This window comes from Oncorhynchus mykiss, chromosome 12 (genome assembly GCF_013265735.2).
Source record: "Oncorhynchus mykiss isolate Arlee chromosome 12, USDA_OmykA_1.1, whole genome shotgun sequence".
Lineage (NCBI taxonomy): Eukaryota > Metazoa > Chordata > Actinopteri > Salmoniformes > Salmonidae > Oncorhynchus > Oncorhynchus mykiss.
In genome coordinates this window covers 45,826,574-45,844,493 of record NC_048576.1, presented here as the reverse complement: position 1 = coordinate 45,844,493, position 17,920 = coordinate 45,826,574, and the positions used below count along the sequence as shown (strand labels likewise).

The 17,920-nt window shown below is 41.5% G+C and overlaps 1 protein-coding gene across 1 annotated transcript; it reads right to left on the bottom strand.

Annotated features, from left to right (window-relative positions):
- Positions 1-3,308: 3,308 nt before the first annotated feature.
- LOC110537685 (H-2 class II histocompatibility antigen, A-Q alpha chain) lies at positions 3,309-9,537 on the bottom strand. Its single transcript, XM_036937652.1, has 5 exons — positions 9,291-9,537; positions 8,832-8,958; positions 5,706-5,981; positions 4,668-4,943; positions 3,309-3,753 (listed from the first exon to the last, which is right to left on the bottom strand). Exons 2-5 carry the CDS (start codon positions 8,899-8,901, stop codon positions 3,614-3,616), a joined length of 762 nt encoding a protein of 253 aa, XP_036793547.1. The 5' UTR covers positions 8,902-8,958; positions 9,291-9,537; the 3' UTR covers positions 3,309-3,613.
- Positions 9,538-17,920: the final 8,383 nt, after the last annotated feature.

Genomic DNA, 17,920 nt, shown 5'->3' with positions numbered 1-17,920 from the left:
CAAAATCCAAAAGGAAGGAAAAAATAGGCAATGTAATCTCTAGACTGGCGGTGCTTATCTTTCCCATTCATTTTGAATTTCTGGCATATGACAAGCTTTTTTAGCACCTTTATACCTAAAGTAAATGACTGTAAGTCGCTTTAGATAAATCATGTCATTTTGACATTAGACTAATTGTGGATGTCTGAAAACATTGGAGTGCAATGTCCCTGTGATTTAAATAGTAATAAGAACAATATAAAGTAAGGTCTTACTTAGTCCTGTTTCAAACGGAGTTAACTTCCCCGGTAGGACATCATTGTAAATAAGAGTTTGTTCTTAAACTGACTTGCCTAGTTAAATAAAGGTTACATAAAAATAAAACATTTAAACTTACTCTAGTATTTACTGTGGCAAATCTGTGGATGGGGGAGAGAATCAACATTAACATGTTTACTTCTCAGAGTTAGTTCCCCTCTGAGCTTTGGAAAACTGCAAGGGGAAGCATCTGCAAGGGGAGGCACCAGTCATGTGAAGGTGGAGTTGATAGTTTCATGAGATTTCGGGAAGCTAAAAATGTCGCTAAGAATCCCCTAATGTACAAAACTTAATTCAGGAACATACTTTAACTCACTGCACACCACAAAAAGAGGTTCCTGTTTGTTACTGTTAAATTCACAAAATAGATTTCTCAGAAAGGAAGCCAATAATTGAAATCCAGAAAGTATCCATGAGGCCAAATCTAATCCGAACAAATGTAATCTAGGGCGATTATTATTATATTCATACATGGAGGACAGCACTTGCAACCATTCTCCATCAATGACCTTGCTTCGAATTAAGACAGAAACAAAACATATACATTTGTTCTTAACTGTGGGACTGCAGTGGGACTGCAGTTTTGTTATTAACACCCTCATCCAGGACACACTGTTGTGTAATGTAATGGACTGTTGAAAGTTCAGTACTTTCAAACCTCACTCACACAAAAAGCCCGACACATAAATTAAATTAATTCCAGAAAAAAACATAGCAGTGGTAAAATGTTTTTTGTAAGTCAGAACATTTACATTTGAATAAGCTTAGGAATGTACCGTACTAGTCAAACGTTTGGACACACCTACTCATTCAAGGGTTTTTCTTTAAATTGACTATTGTCTATAATTGTAGAATAATAGTGAAGACATCATAATTATGAAATAACACATATGAAACCAAAAAACTATTAAACAAACAGATTCTTCAAAGTAGCCAGCCTTCGCCTTGATAACAGCTTTGCACACTCTTGGCATTCTCTCAACCAGTTTCATGAGGTAGTCACCTGGAATGCATTTCAATTAACAGGTGTGCATTGTTAATTTGTGGAATTTCTTTCCTTCTTAATGCGTTTGAGCCAATAAGTTGTGTTGTGACAAGGTAGGGGTGGTATACAGAACATAGCTCTATCATTCATTTAAGACTTGAAGGTAAGTCAATACAGAACATTTCAAGAACTTTGAAAGTTTCTTCAAGTGCAGTCAGAAAAACCATCAAGCGCTATGATGAAACTGGATCTCATTGGAACCGCCACAGGAAAGGAAGACCCAGTTACCTCTGCAGCAGAGGATAAGTTCATTAGTTACCTTCCTCAGAAATTGCATCCCAAATAAATGCTTCAGAGTTCAAGTAACAGACACATCTCAACATCAACTGTTCAGAGGAGACTGTGTGAATCAAGCCTTCATGGTTGAATTGCTGCAAATAAACCACTACTAAAGGACACCAATAAGAAGACGAGACTTGCTTGGGCCAAGAAACATGAGCAATGGATATTAGACCGGTGGAAATATGGTCTGATGAGTCCAAATGTGAGATATTCGGTTCTAACCGACATGTCTCTGTGAGACGCAGAATAGGTGAACGGATGATCTCCACATGTGTGGTTCCCACCGTGAAGCATGGAGGAGGAGGTGTTATGGTGTGGGGGTGCTTTGTGTGTGACACTGTCAGTGATTTATTTAGAAGGCACACTTAACCAGCATGGCTACCACATCTGGTTTGGGCTTAGTGGGACTATCATTTGTTTTTCAACAGGACAATGACTCAACACATCTCCAGGCTGTGTGAGGGTTATTTGACCAAGAAGGAGAGTGATGGGAGTGCTGCATCAGACGTCCTGGCCTCCACCATCACCTGACCTTAACCCAATTTAGATGATTTGTGATGAGTTGGACCGCAGAGTGAAGGAAAAGCAGCCAACAAGTGCTCAACATATGTGGGAACTCCTTCAAGACAGTTGGAAAAGCCTTCCAGGTAAAGCTGGTTGAGAGAAGGCCAAGAGTGTGCAAAGATGTCATCAAGGCTAAGGGTGGCTACTTAGAGAATCTCAAATATTATATATATATATATATATATATATACATACATACATACATACATACATACATACATACATACATACATACATACATACATACATACATACATACATACATACATACATACAGTGGGGAGAACAAGTATTTGATACACTGCCGATTTTGCAGGTTTTCCTACTTACAAATCATGTAGAGGTCTGTAATTTTTATAATAGGTACACTTCAACTGTGAGAGACAGTATCTAAAATAAAAATCCAGAAAATCACATCGTATGATTTTTAAGTAATTCATTTGCATTTTTCAAGGTGGCTCTCATTTGGACTGTAATCTTGTTGCGCTCGTGGATGAGGGTGCGCACTTCGTTATTTATCTCTGGTATTGAACATACTACATTCCGTCTTAAATTTGATCATTTGTTTACATATTAGGATACCTGAGGATTGATTAGAAATGTTGTTTGACATGTTTGGATGAAGTTTACCGGTAACTTTTGGGATTCCTTTGTCTGCATGTTGAACGAATGGAATGGGTGGATTACTGACTCAAACGCGCCAACTAAACTGACTTTTTGGGGATATAAAGGACTTTATCGAACAAAACAACCATTTTTTGTGTAGCTGGGACCCTTGGGATTGCAAACAGAGGAAGATCTTCAAAGGTAAGTGATTCATTTTATCGCAATTTCTGATTTTTGTGACACCTCTGCTTGTTTAGAAAATGTTTTTAATGCTGGTGTATGCGGGGCGCTGTCCTGAGATAATCGCATTGTATGCTTTCGCCATAAAGCCTTTTTGAAATATGACAACGCGGTTGGATTAACAAGAAGTTAATAAGCCTTCGCATAAGGCAGGAATCGTGGTCACAGGCAGGCAATGGTCAAACACAGTTAGGCAGTCTAAAAGAAACAACACATCACAACCATACAAACAGAAAGAACTGAACTAAATTGTGAGCTGATGAGACCAGGTGAGAAATAAACACAGGAGAAATCAATTAACAAAAATGAAAGACATGGATACGTTCCAGAACACAAGGTATACAAAGAAAAGCAGAACCTTACAGTATCTCCCAATTTATTTATTTTTTATTGTAAAAAAAAACACTTCTAAAAAATACAATTCACCTTCTACACTCGAATAGACAGATATCAACAGCGAGTAATGGCGTACAGTGCTGACTGTGATTTACCAATATTGCGCAGAATTTAATGTGATGATTATGACATCACATAAAATTATGGCTAGATCGCTCTAGTCCAGTGCCCCACTTCCCATCTTTATTCCTGAGACTCAGTGGCTCTCTTTCCTTTGTAGATGAAGAATATTCCAGTAGCCACCCCCAGCAGCCCAAGAGTGAGGCCCACTCCACAGAATATAGCAGGACCAGGACCAACACTGGACCCACTGACCTTATATTCTGGAAGACAAGATGTGTCACCAGAATCTGCACAATACACAACCACTCATCAGATACTGCCTTGGAATGGTTTGTTTCAGGTCTCAATTTCAGAGCTGTTTGAGTTCCTTCTTAAGGTTTAATATTAAAGTAAAGATACTGAACAAAAATATAAACGCAACATGTAAAGTGTTGATTCCATGTTTCATGAGCTGAAATAAAAGACCCCAGACATTTTCCATATACACAAAACCTTATTTCTCTCAACTTTTGTCCACAAATTTCATTACATCCCTATTAGTGAGCATTTTGCTTTGCCAAGACAATCCATCCACCTGACTGGTGTGGAATATCAAAAAGCTGATTAAACAGCATGATCATTACACAGGTGCACCTTGTGCTGGGGACAATAAAAGGCCACTCTAAAATGTGCAGTTTTGTCACACAACACAATGCCATATATGCCTCAAGTTCTGAGGGAACATGCAGTTGGCATGCTGACTTCAAGAATGTCCACCAGAGCTGTTGCCAGATTATTTAATGTTAATTTATCTGCCATAAGCCACCTCCAACGTAATTTTAGAGAATTTGGTGTATGCCCAACCGGTCTCACAACTGCAGATCACATGTAACCACGCCAACCCAGGACCTCAGCATCCGGCTTCTTCCCTGGAGGGATCGTCTAAGACCAGCCACCCGGACTCATCTGATTGGCTGGGCCTGGCTCCCCAGTGGGTGGGCCAATGGCCTCCCAGGCCCACTCATGGCTGCGCTGCCTTCCCAGTCATGTGAAATCCATAGATTAGGGCCTAATGAATTTATTTAAATGTACTAATTTCCTTATGTGAACTGTAACTCGTTGAAATTGTTGCATGTTGCGTTTATATTTTTGTTCAGTATAGAACCATGTAGAAAAATATTATGTCCTCTCTCACCCCTGGTTTTGGGGTACTTCAAGGCCGTGTGCGCCACAGTGCAGATGTAGACGTCTTCCTTTTGTGGGGTGAAACTCAGGCTGGAGAACTGGTGGAACGTTCCATCTTTATTAGGATAGTAATGACTGAGAGACAATCCCTCAGTCACCTCCATTCCATTCTTGGTCCAGTTGACTTTGACAGGTGGGGGAAAGAAATCATTCACAAAGCAGATGAGGGTATTCTCCACCCCCAGTTCCACCTCATCCCTGGGGTAGATGGTGCTCTCAGGGGCATCTAGAGGGCAACAAAAGCCTGAAACTGTATTCACTCAAAAATTGAAGTTTGTCAGACTTTCGAAATGTCACTGCCTACTGTCCCATTCATTTGGGATTAAGGCAGATACTGTACATAGACCTACTCAAAATATAGCATATTTGGTATTTTATTAGGAGCCCCATTAGCTGTTGCAAAAGCAGCACCTACTCTTCCTGGGGTCCACACAAAACATGAAACATGACCCAATAAAGAATATTAATAGACAAGGACAGAACTACATCAATTTTAAAAAGGCACAAGTAGCCTACATATCAACACATAATGTACACACAAACTATCTATGTCAAACAGGGGAGAGGCGTTGTGCTGTAAGGTGTTCCTTTATCTGTTTTTTTAAACCAGGTTTGCTGTTCATTTGAGCAATATGAGATGGAACTGTACGCTTTCTTGAATTTGTTCTGGATTCAGGGACTGTGAAAAGACCCCTGGTGGCATGTGTGGTTTGTTAAGTGTGTGCCAGGGCTGTGTGGTTTGTTAAGTGTGTGTCAGGGCTGTGTGTAAGTTTGGGATTTTCAACTCATTAAGTTTCTTATAAAAAGAAGTGATGCAGTCAGTCTCTCCTCAACCCTTAACTAAGAGAGACTGGCATGCATAGTATATGACATTAACTCCGCTCGACAGACCACTCTGACAAAGATTGATTTTGGAGACGCACAAATCATATTGAATCACTGATTATTTAGCAGTTTATGTGAGACATTTCCATCAATCTTCACTTACCTTTGATTTTTGGTATTTTCGGTACAGACTGTTTGCCCCATGCGATGCAGTCTTTGCACCAAACTCTGCTAATGGTAGCATATTCACAAGCCCTTTCTTTATCCTCTGGTGTAATAGATATGAATTTAGGTAATGTAAACACTACATCTGCTATTAGACACGTATTACTGTTTTTACTGAAGTCGCCATAGAAGACTTCATCTCCATCAATCTCAAGTCCCACCGCAGGATCACTTGACTCAAAGCATCCGTAGATAAAGTGAATTTCATGATGAACTGAAATGGGGGGAAAACACATTACTTCAAATTAATCAACTGAGGTTTATATAATTTTTCCAGGATGGTAATATCTACACTACCAGTTAAAAGTTTTAGAACACATACTCATTCAAATGTTTTTCTACATTTTTTTACTATTTTCTACATTGTAGAATAATAGTGAAGACATCAAAACTATGAAATAACACATATGGAATGATGTAGTATTCAAAAAAGTGTTATACAAATCAAAATATATTTTACATTTGAGATCCTTCAAATAGCTACCCTTTGCCTTAATGAAAGCTTTGCACACTCTTGGCATTCTATCAACCAGCTTCACCTGGAATACTTTTCCAACAGTCTTGAAGGAGGTCCCACATATGCTGAGTACTTGTTGGCTGCTTTTCATTCACTCTGCGGTCCGAGTCATCCCAAACCATCTCAATTTGGTTGAGGTCAGGGGATAGTGGAGGCCAGGTCAACTGATGCATCACTCTCCTTCTTGGTAAAATAGCCCGTACACAGCCTTGAGGTGTGTTCACTCATCCATATATTTATATGTCATATTCTTTTTCCATCCCTTTACTTAGATTTGTGTGTATTAGGTAGTTGTTGTGGAATCATTAGATTACTCGTTAGATATTACGGCACTGTCGGAACTAGAAGCACAAGCATTTTGCTACACTTGAATTAACATCTGCTAACCATGTGTATGTGACCAATACAATTTCATTTGATTTAATGTGTTGGGTCATTGAAAAACAAATGATAGTCCCACTAAGCCCAAACCAAATGGGTTGGCGTATCGCTGCAGAATGCTGTGGTGGCCATGCTTGTTAAGTGTGCCTTGAATTCTAAATAAATCACAGACAGTGTCACCAGCAAAGCACCCCCACGCCATAACACCTCCTCCTCCATGCTTTACGTTTGTCACGTCTGCTCTCTCTCCGGTGCTCGAGGTCATCAGTTCACTCATCATTACGCACACCTACCACGGTCGTTATGCACACCTGCAATTAATTTTGTGACTCACCTGGACACCATCACGTCATTTACCTCCCCTATATCTGTCACCTCCTCAGTTTCATTCCAGAGTCAGTATTGATGTTGATATGTTTCTCCTGTCCAGATGCTGTTCTTGTTTTGTTTCATGTATATTTATTATTAAATCCACACCCTGTACTTGCATCTCGTCTCCCAGCGTCTGTCAATACGGAACTGTTACAGAATGCTGACTCCACAATTGGAGGCATCATGGATGTTTTTTTATTTTTATTATAATTTTTTTGGGGGGGGTGACGTCGGGTCCGGGTGCCGCTACCGACGCAATCGGGGATACCTCAGCTGGCTCGTCAGGCTCCCACGCCTCGGCCAGACCGTCAGGCTCGCCCAGGTAGGACGGCAGGTGGCGCCCCTAGTGGGAGGGTACTGTCATGTCTGCTCCCGCGCCCCCTCTCCGGTGCTCGAGGTCATCAGTTCACTCATCATTACACACACCTGCCACCATCGTTACGCACACCTGCGCTTAATTATCGGACTCACCTGGACTCACCTGGATTTACCTCCCCTATATCTGTCACTTTCATTCTGGAGTCAGCATTGATGTTGTGTTTTTCTGTCCAGAAGCTGTTATTGTTTTGTTTCAAGTCTATTTATTATTAAATCCACACCCTGTTCTTGCTTCTCGTCTCCCAGCGTCTGTCATTACGGAAGCATTAGAACTGTGGGAAATACACATGAGAAGATCATCCGTTCACCCACACTGCGTCTCACAAAGACACGGGCGGTTAGAACCAAAAATCTCCAATTTGGACTCCAGACCAAAGGACAAATTTCCAACAGTCTAATGTCCATTGCTCATGTTTCTTGGCTTAAGCAAGTCTCTTATTCGTATTGGTGTCCTTTAGTAGTGGTTTCTTTGCAGCAATTTGACCATGAAGGCCTGGTTCACAGTCTCCTCTGAACAGTTGATATTGAGATGTGTCTGGGGCGGCAGGTAGCCTAGTGGTTGGAGCGTTGGACTAATAACCGCAAGGTTGCAAGATTAAATCCCTGAGCTGACAAGGTAAAATTCTGTCGTTCTGCCCCTGAACAAGGCAGCTAACCCACTGTTCCTAGGCCATCATTGAAAATAATAATTTGTTCTTAACTGACTTGCCTAGTTAAATAAAGGTAAAATACAATTCTGTGAAGTGTTTATTTGGGCTGCAATTTCTGAGGCTGGTAACTCTAATGAACTTATCCTCTGCAGCAGAGATAACTCTGGAGCTTCCATTCCTGTGGCAGTCCTCATGAAAGCAAGTTTTATCATAGCACCTGATGGTTTTTGCGACTTCACTTGAAGAAACTTTCCAAGTTCTCGAAATGTCCGGTATTGACTGACCTTCATGTCTTAAAGTAATAATGGACTGTCGTTTCTCTTTGCTTATTTGAGCTGTTCTTGCCATAATACACAACTGATTGGCTCAAATGCATTAAGAAGGAAAGAAATTCCACAAATGAACTTTTAAGAAGAAACACCTGTTAATTGAAATGCATTCCAGATGACAACCTTATGAAGCTGGTTGAGAGAATGCCAAGAGTGTGCAAAGCTGTCATCAAGGCAAAGGGCGCTATTTGAAGAATCTCAAATATAACATTTATTTTGATTTGTTTAACACTTTTTTTGGTTACTAAATGATTCCATATGTGTTATTTCATAGTTTTGATGTCTTCACTATTATTTTACAATGTAGAAAATAGTAAAAAAATTAAGAAAAACCCTTGAATGAGCATGCGTTCTAAAACTTTTGACCGTTAGTGTATATCAAACATGAACAAAGGCATTTACAGTAGTACAGCATAAAACATCAATCAAACTCTTACTTTCTGCAGAAGTGCAAACGGCTCCAGTGAGAATCAGTATAATCACAGAGTAGTTCATCTCGAAGCTCATCTGTGTGTTTGAGAGAATGCTGCAGAATCTAACTCTTTCAGTCTCTGATGGGAAGCTCTGAAAAGGAGGAAACTACAAATGTGTTGTTTCTGCTATGCAGCCAATATGGAAATTCCTTTCATTCTTACGTGACCACACACCAAACTTATACACCCAGGCCAAGTTATTAAATACTGTCGTGGAAATTCACCACTAAGGACTCAAACTCAAAGTAAATGAAGCAATCTTTATTAACGCAAGGAGAGGTTCACAAACTCAATACAAGCTTGATGAAAACTCTGAAGAGGATGTTCCCATTCAGTTATGTTATAATGCTACACAAACAAGTTATAAGCATAGATGGTTTCTGTATGGGACTGACTGACTGATACCACACAAAGGATTCTTACCTTGAAACTGACATAGTGTATCACTCCTTCTAGTTTGCCGAGCAATGTTCTGGGCGTACTACCAAATTGCTTATGAGGGAAAGTGTGGTTTCCTCTGTGCACTCAACCAGTCACTCGCGTGAACCCAACCAAGACAGGTTATTTATTACAAGAGCAGCATTGTGCTAAACATACAATCACATACACAGCATAAAATGTCCATCACAATACAATGAGTTTGTTTTTTAATGTATGATTACACATTGCTTATTTTTCTCAGTGTATTTGTTTCCTGTCTCTCTGTTCCAGTTCGTCTTGTATGTTTAGTCAAGTCAACCAGCGTGTTTTTCCCCCGTACCCCTTTTCTATTCTCTTTTGCTAGTCTTCCCGGTTTTGACCACTGCCTGACTCTGGACTACTTACCCACCTGCCTGATCATCCTGCCTGCCCTGACCTTGAATTTGCCTGCCCTTTGGTACCTATTGGACTCTGAACTAGTTTTCACCTTTTACCTGTACACGACCATTGTCTTGCCTACCCCTTTTTGGATTCAGTTAAAATTATAATACTCCAACCATCTGCCTCCTGTGTCTGCATCTGGGTCTCGCCTTGTGTCATGATAAGAACCATATACAGCACCTTCAGAAAGTATTCACATCCTTTAACTTTTCCCCAAAAAAATTGATACAGCCTGAATGTTATGAATTAAATTAAGTATTTGTGTTACTGATCTACACACAATACCCCATAAAGCAAAAATGTCATTTTGTTTTGAGAAATGTTGACATATTAATTTTAAAATTAAAAGCTGAAATGCCTTGAGTCAAGTATTTAACCCCTTTGTTATGGCAAGCCTAAATATGTTCAGGAGTAAAAATGTGCTTAACAAATCAGTTGCATGGACTCATTCTGTGTTCAATAATTGTGGGTGTCAGGATTTCGATGTGGCAGTTGTTGATGTAATGTTTGTCCCCCATGAGACACCATAGGAACAAAGCCAGTATCACTTCCTCAAAATAAGATAACTCAAGAAATCTGTAATACGTTTTTGCATTTTTGCAAAGGAGGTTTTAGTTTTACATCAATTTTACATCTAGCTAACGTGTTTGGTCCAGTATTTCACAAGTAAAAAATGCTGTTGTCTTATGTAAAAATAAAAAAAACTGATCCGCTGCACTGTTGGGCAACTGTCTGCTGTTTGTGTGTTATGTGGTAGGATTGGAGAGAGTGCAAACACCCCAGCTGTGTATCCTGTGTTAGTTGGCAAGTGAGCATAGTCTAAATCAAAACCCAACCCTCAAGTGACGAACTGACTTAAAAAACAGTTTTGGACGACACTGAGTTTATGACATAAACTAATATCGATGTCACATAGGCTGTTTTCTGTCAGAGAAGTTGTTTATAACCTTCTGATGTGCTTTAAGCAAAATAATTAACTTTTTGTCCTGAATACAAAGCATTATGTTTGGGGCAAATCCAACACAAATCATCACTGAGTACAACTCTTCATATTTTCAGGCATGTTGGTGGCTGCATCATGTTATGGGTATGCTTGTCATCGGCAAGGACTAGGGAGTTTTTTTAGGATAAAAATAAATGGAATACAACTAAGCACAGGCAAAATCCTAGAGGAAAACCTGGTTCAGTCTGCTTTCCAACAGACACTGGGATTTGAATTCCCATTTCAGCAGGTCAATCATTCAAAGCCAAATCTACACTGGAGTGGCTTACCAAGATGACATTAAATGTTCCTGTGTGGCCTATTTACAGTTTTGACCCTTGTAGGTCTAAGCACTTAGATCGCAATAATTACTAAGCTAACATAAGGCATTGTTTTAAGATGGTCATAATATGTATAATTTAGCCATTTAATTCAGAGTTTTAGGACCACTGTCTTGAACTCACCGAATTCTGAGATTAACCAGTTCCGAGTTTCCAGTTGTTTCGAACGCGGCAGAAGTCATGCTGGATTGACAGAATGGCCAGTTTTCAGTGTTTATCCTTTAAAGCTTGGAAAAGAGACCCTTAAACCCAGACTTGGACCACACACCCACTTCACTGAATAGCAAGCTAGTGATTGCTTTGCAATGCTTGCAGTTAGCCACTGATTCCTTCCAAACCACTCATTGTTGAATTTGCGATTTCCAACTTGTTGTATAATGTTATGTCCAATGGCCGATGAGCACCGATACATTTTATCTATGATATCTCTTCATAATTTCTCTTCATATAACAAGGATTGAAAATGATTTGCCAGTAGATTGTCAACTTGATTCATGATTTTGACTGCTAGTTTACTAGCTAAGATTTTGAAAGTATGATTTTTTCGTTGACACGATCAGTCCAGTCAAAGCTATATGTGATTTGACATTTTATCTGTGGACAATGACCTTGAGCCTTCTTGGATGGGCACTTCTAATGTAAATATGGCAGCACTTAAGGGGCTTGAATTTTCAAGCACTACCCGTAGATTTTGCGGTGATGTAGTGTCCCCATGAATGACAGAACACGAAGCCAATCACGGCGCAAATAGAGAGCATTACCAACCCCAACGGGCTGTATTTTCCGCTGGCTGCCCCACCACCACAGAAAGCACTGAGCTAGGCTGAAACACCTGCGTTTTGGAGCTGCCTTACTCAAGAAAGCCAAAAAGAGACCATGTTTGTATGCAGCTTTATTAACTCAATGTTTTTTGTCTGTTGCTTTTTTACATTGTTTACAAACTCATATGAGACACGCATTAATGCCAAAATAACATAAAACAGGCAACAACAACAAACATACACACACAACAAAACAAGCCATACCATGTAGTGTTGGCCCATTAGGTTTTTGACACATTCACCACTCACCCGCTGAAAGATCAGCCACAAAATGTTGGCACCATTGTAACAGGTTTTAATCAAGCCGTGGTCTCCAGCATGGGAACAGAAGAGGAAGACTTGATGCGGTGGTCTCAGGTTGGACTACTCCAAACAATCTTGGTTCTGACACACACAAGCTTTTCAGGTTCATCAACCTATTTAAATAACACACACCCAACAGCAACCTTTGATTCATGAGAGAACCTTCATAAATCAGCAGAATGTTAATAACTTATTTATTGACACTTTTTTAGTGTCTGACAGACAGAGAGGCCTGCCTCACTTCTAGTCCTTGCACTATTTTGTTTTTATGTATTATTTCTTACATTGTTAACACTTAATATTTTCTGGGCAATTACATACAGCCGGGAAGAACTATTGGATATCAGAGCGACGTCAACTTACCAGCACTACGACCAGGAATACAACTTTCCCAAAGCGGATCTTTTGTTCCCAACCACCCAGGGCATTTGAACTGTTTCCAGAGGCTGACCCAAAACAATGGCGCCAGAGAAGAGGCAGACGGAGCGGTCTTCTGGTCAGACTTCCGATGCGCGCACACCACCCACCGCTTCCGTATATATTACTCGCTAATGTCCAGTCTCTAGATAACAAGGTAGACGAAATTCGGGCAAGGGTTGCTTTCCAGAGGGACATCAGGAATTGTAACATACTATTTCACAGAAACATGGCTCTCTCTGGATATTCTGTCGGAGTCGGTACAGCCACCTGGATTCGTTGTTCGTCGCGCCAACAGGAAGAAACGTCTCTCCGGGAAGAAGAAGGGCGGGGGTGTATGCTTCATGATTAACATCTCATGGAATATAATTGTAACAACATACAGGAACAAATAATTTTGTTCACCTGACCTAGAATTCCCCACAATCAAATGCCAACCGTATTACCTCCCAAGGAAATTCTCCTCGGTTATTGTCACAGCCGTGTATATTCCCCTCAAGGCGATACCACGACAGCCCTCAAGGAACTTCACTGGACTTTATGCAAACTGTAAACCATATATCCTGAGGCTGCATTTATTGTAGCTGGCGATTTTAACAAAGCAAATTTGAGGACAAGGCTACCTAAATTTGATCAGCATATTGCCTGTAGCACTCGTGCTGGTTTAAAACACTGGATCACTGCTACTAGAACTTCCGATTTATACAAGGCCCTCCCCCGCCCTCCTTTTTGTTAAATCTGACCACAACTTCATTTTGCTCCTTCCTAAAAGCATAAACTCAAACAGGATGTACCCGTGCTAAGGGCTATTCAACGCTAGTCTGACCAATCGGAATCCATGTTTCAAGATTGTTTTGATCAATAATATCGACATATACTCTGATTCGTTGAGTGAGTTTATAAGACACCGTGGATAGATTGCGGCATTCGAGCAAAACCTAAAGTACAAACCATGGCAAGGTGACAAGGAGTATGGCTGAATACAAACAGTGTAAACAGGCAATCAAACAAGCGAAATGTCAGTAAACTGAAAGTGCGAACCACCGCATTTAACCATGGAAAGGTGATTTGAGATTATGGCCGAATACAAAGAGTGTAGTTATGACTTCTGTCATCATGAAGTGCTTTGAGAAACTAGGCAAGGATCATATCACATCCACCTTACCTGTCACCCTAGACCCACTTCAATTTTCTTACCATCCCAAAAGGTCCACAGATGATGCAATCACCATCACACTGCCCTATCCCATCTGGACAAGAGTAAGAATGCTATTCATTGACTATAGCTCAGCATTCAACACCATAGTACGCTCCAAGCTCATCATTAAGCTTGAGGCCCTGGGTCTCAACCCCGCCCTGCAATTGGGTCGTGGGACTTCCTAACGGGCCACCCCCAGGTGATGAAGGTAGGAAACAACACCTCGACTTCGCTGATCCTCAACACTGGGGCCCCACAGGGGTGCGTGCTCAGCCCCTTCCTGTACTCCCTGTTCACCCATGACTGCGTGGCCATGCATGCCTCCAACTCAATCATCAAGTTTGCAGACAACACAACAGTAGTGAGCTTGATTACCAACAACAACGAGAGGATGTGAGGGCACTCGGAGTGTGGTGTCAGGAAAACAACCTCTCACTCAACGTCAACAAAACAAAGGAGGTGATCGTGGACTTCAGGAAACAGCAGAGGAAGCACCCCCCTATCCACATCGAAGGGACAGCAGTGGAGAAGGTGGAAAGTGTTAAGTTCCTTGGCGTACACATCACGGACAAACTAAAATGGTCAACCCACACAGACAGTGTTGTGAAGAAGGCGCAACAGTGCCTCTTCAACCTCAGGAGGCTGAAGAAATTTGGCTTGTCACCTAAAACCCTCAAACTTTTACAGATGCACAATTGAGAGCATCTTGTTGGGCTGTATCACCGCCTGGTACGGCAACCTCAACACCCACAACCGCAAGAGGGTGGTGCGGTCTGCACAACGCATCACCAGGGGCAAACTACCTGCCCTCCAGGACACCTACAGCACCCGATGTCACAGGAAGGCCTTAAAGACCATCAAGGACAGCCACCCGAGCCACTGCCTGTTCACCCACTACCATCCAGAAGGAGAGGTCAGTACAGGTGTATCCAAGCTGGGACCGAGAAACTGAAAAACAACTTCTATCTCATGGCCATCAGACTGTTAAACCCCCATCACTAACACAGAGGCTCCTGCCTACATACAGACTTAAAATCATTGGCCACTTTAATAAATGGATCACTAGTCACTTTAATAATGCGACTTTAATAATGTTTACATCTCTTGCATCACTCATCTCATATGTATTGTAGAAGGCTCAAGGGTGTGGGGTTTCCACGTCAAGTTCAATAACAAAACATGAACCAGTAGCACAACTAGAATGCAAATGGGAAGTTTATTAGGGATTTAGGTACACTGGGGGAAGGAGGGGGAATTCACCAATTACTTCACAGTCCGCAAGCCGTTCTCGTTGTCCGTTCAGTTCTCCAGGGGTAATCCTCACACTCGGGTTCTCAGCCAATCCGGTTCGGTACACGAGGGGCGTAATCCGACAGTCAACGTCACAATGGGTAATCACACAGATATTGTTCTCTCTTCTCCCACTCTTCATAACGCACTTTGTTCTCACCTTACTCCTCCCCTTTGTGCAGGCTGCTTCCTCCTTTATCACCAAGCACTCCTTGGCTTAACGAACAGAGGGTAGTGAGGTCTGCACAACGCATCACCGGGGGCAAACTACCTGCCCTCCAGGACACCTACACCACCCGATGTTACAGAAAGACCATAAAGATAATCAAGGACAACATCCACCCGAGCCACTGCCTGTTCACCCCGCTATCATCCAGAAGGCGAGGTCAGTACAGGTGCATCAAAGCAGGGACCGAGAGACTGAAAAACAGCTTCTATCTCAAGGCCATCAGACCGTTAAACAGCCACCACTAACATTGAGTGGCTGCTGCCAACACACTGACTCAACTCCAGCCACTTTAATAATGGGAATTTATGGAAATTGATGTAAAATATATCACTAGCCACTTTAAACAATGCTGGTTAGGGTAGGTTTTAATAGTCACAGTGGGTACTCTGTTTATCTTATGTGCTGTTGCCTAGTCACCTTACCCCGACACATATCTACAATGCATTTGGAAATTATTCAGACCCGTTGACTTTTTCCACATTTTGTTACATTACAGCATTTTTCTACAATATTATTAATTTGTTTCCTCATGAATTTACACACAATACCCCATAACGGCAAAGTGAAAACAGGTTTAGAAGTTTTTTGCAAATGTATTACAAATGAAAAACACAAATACCTTATTTACATCAGTATTCAGACCCTTTGCTATGATAATTGAAATTGAGCTAAGGTGCATCCTGCTTCCATTGATCATCCTTGAGATGTTCCTACAACTTGATTGAAGTCTGCCTGTATTAAATTCAATTGAGTGGACATGATTTGGAAAGGCACACACCAGTCTATATAAGGCCCCACAGTTGGCACTGCATATCAGAGAAGAAACCAAGCCATGAGGTCGAAGGAATTGTCCGTAGAGCTCCGAGACAGGATTGTGTCCAGGCACAGATCTGGGGAAGGGTCCAAAAAAATGTCTGCAGTATTGAAGGTCCCAAGAACACAGTTGCCTCCATCATTCTTAAATGGAAGAAGTTTGGAACCACCAAGACTCTTCCTATAGCTGGCCGCCTGACCAAACTGAGCAATCGGGGGAGAAGGGCCTTGATCAGGGGAGTGACCAAGATCCAGATGGTCACTCTGACAGAGCTCCAGAGTTCCTCTGTGGAGATGGGAGAACCTTCCAGAAGGTCAACTATCTCTGCAGCACTCCACCAATCAGGCCTTTATGGTAGAGTGGCCAAACAGAAGCCACTTCTCAGTAATAGGCACATGACAGCCCGCTTGGAGTTTGGAGGAAACCTGGAACCATCCCTACGGTGAAGTATAGTGGTAGCACCATCATGCTGTGGGGATGTTTTTCAGTGGCAGGAACATGGAGAATAGTCAGGATTGAGGGAAAGATGAATGGAGCAAAGTACAGAGAGATCCTTGATGAAAATCTGCCCCAGAGTGCTCAGGACCTCAGGACCTTCACCTTCCAACATGACAACAACCCTAAGTACACAGCTAAGAAAATGCAGGTGTGGCTTTGTGGCAGGTCTCTGAATATCTTTGAGTGGCCCAGCAAGAGCTTGAACCCGATGGAACATCTCTGGAGAGACCTGAAAATAGTTGTGCAGCGACGCTCCCCATCCAACCTGACAGAGCTTGAGAGAATCTGCAGAAAATAATGGGCGAAACTCCCCAAATACAGGTGTGCTAAGCTTGTAGCGTCATACCCAAGAAGACTCAAAGTTGTAATCGCTGCTAAAGGTGCTTCAACAAAGTACTAAGTAAAGGGTCTAAATACTCATAAATAATCATTTTTAATACATTTTCAGACATTTGCAAAAAAAAAAAATCTAATCAAATCCAATTTAGAAGAATTCTGTAACGCAACAATATCTGGAAAAAGCCAAGGGGTCTGTACTTCCATCACTCCACTATCCCTGAACATTGTAAATATGGTATTGGAACTGACCCTGTATATAATATGCTTACTTACTTATTGTGTTCTTCATATTTGTTCTTATTTCTCGTGTTTTTTTATTTCTAGCATTACATTATTATTGATTATTGCATTGTTGGGATTTGAGTTTGCAAGAAAGTGTACTTGTGTACACTGTACTTGTGCATGTAACATTAAAACTTGAAAATTATTAATTGGAGATTTAATGTTTAGTGAAAAGTGTCCTTGTGCAAATCAGGAGTCATACCTGCATTAGCATATTTGATTCTTCTGTAATCCACCTTGTCACCTTCTGCAGTAGTCATTGTGTTTGTGGCATACCTAAAACACAGCATCACCAAAATCAACATCATCAATATTCAGCTCAGTTGGCTTGGTTTTGCTTGGCTCAGTAGTGTGTACATGGCTTGTATGTTCCACAATGCTGTGACATTGGCATAGTCACAAACTTATCTAAAGCGCTGGTAGACAGGAGTTTCAGATGTATTTGGAGGGCATGAGTGAGGTCACATGACACAGCCTAGGCCACTCACAGTGGGATCCCTCTCCACCACCAGCACCCTGTCCAGAATCATCTTCTGCTTCAGCCAGTAGACGATGGACCAGACCACCACGCCCCCTCCTACAATCACGATGTCCGTAGGAGTGGTTCTTCTCAAACGGTGTCCAGTCACTGCCAGGCATGGCGTCTGCTGCCTTCACCCTGAACGCTTTTCACTGGTT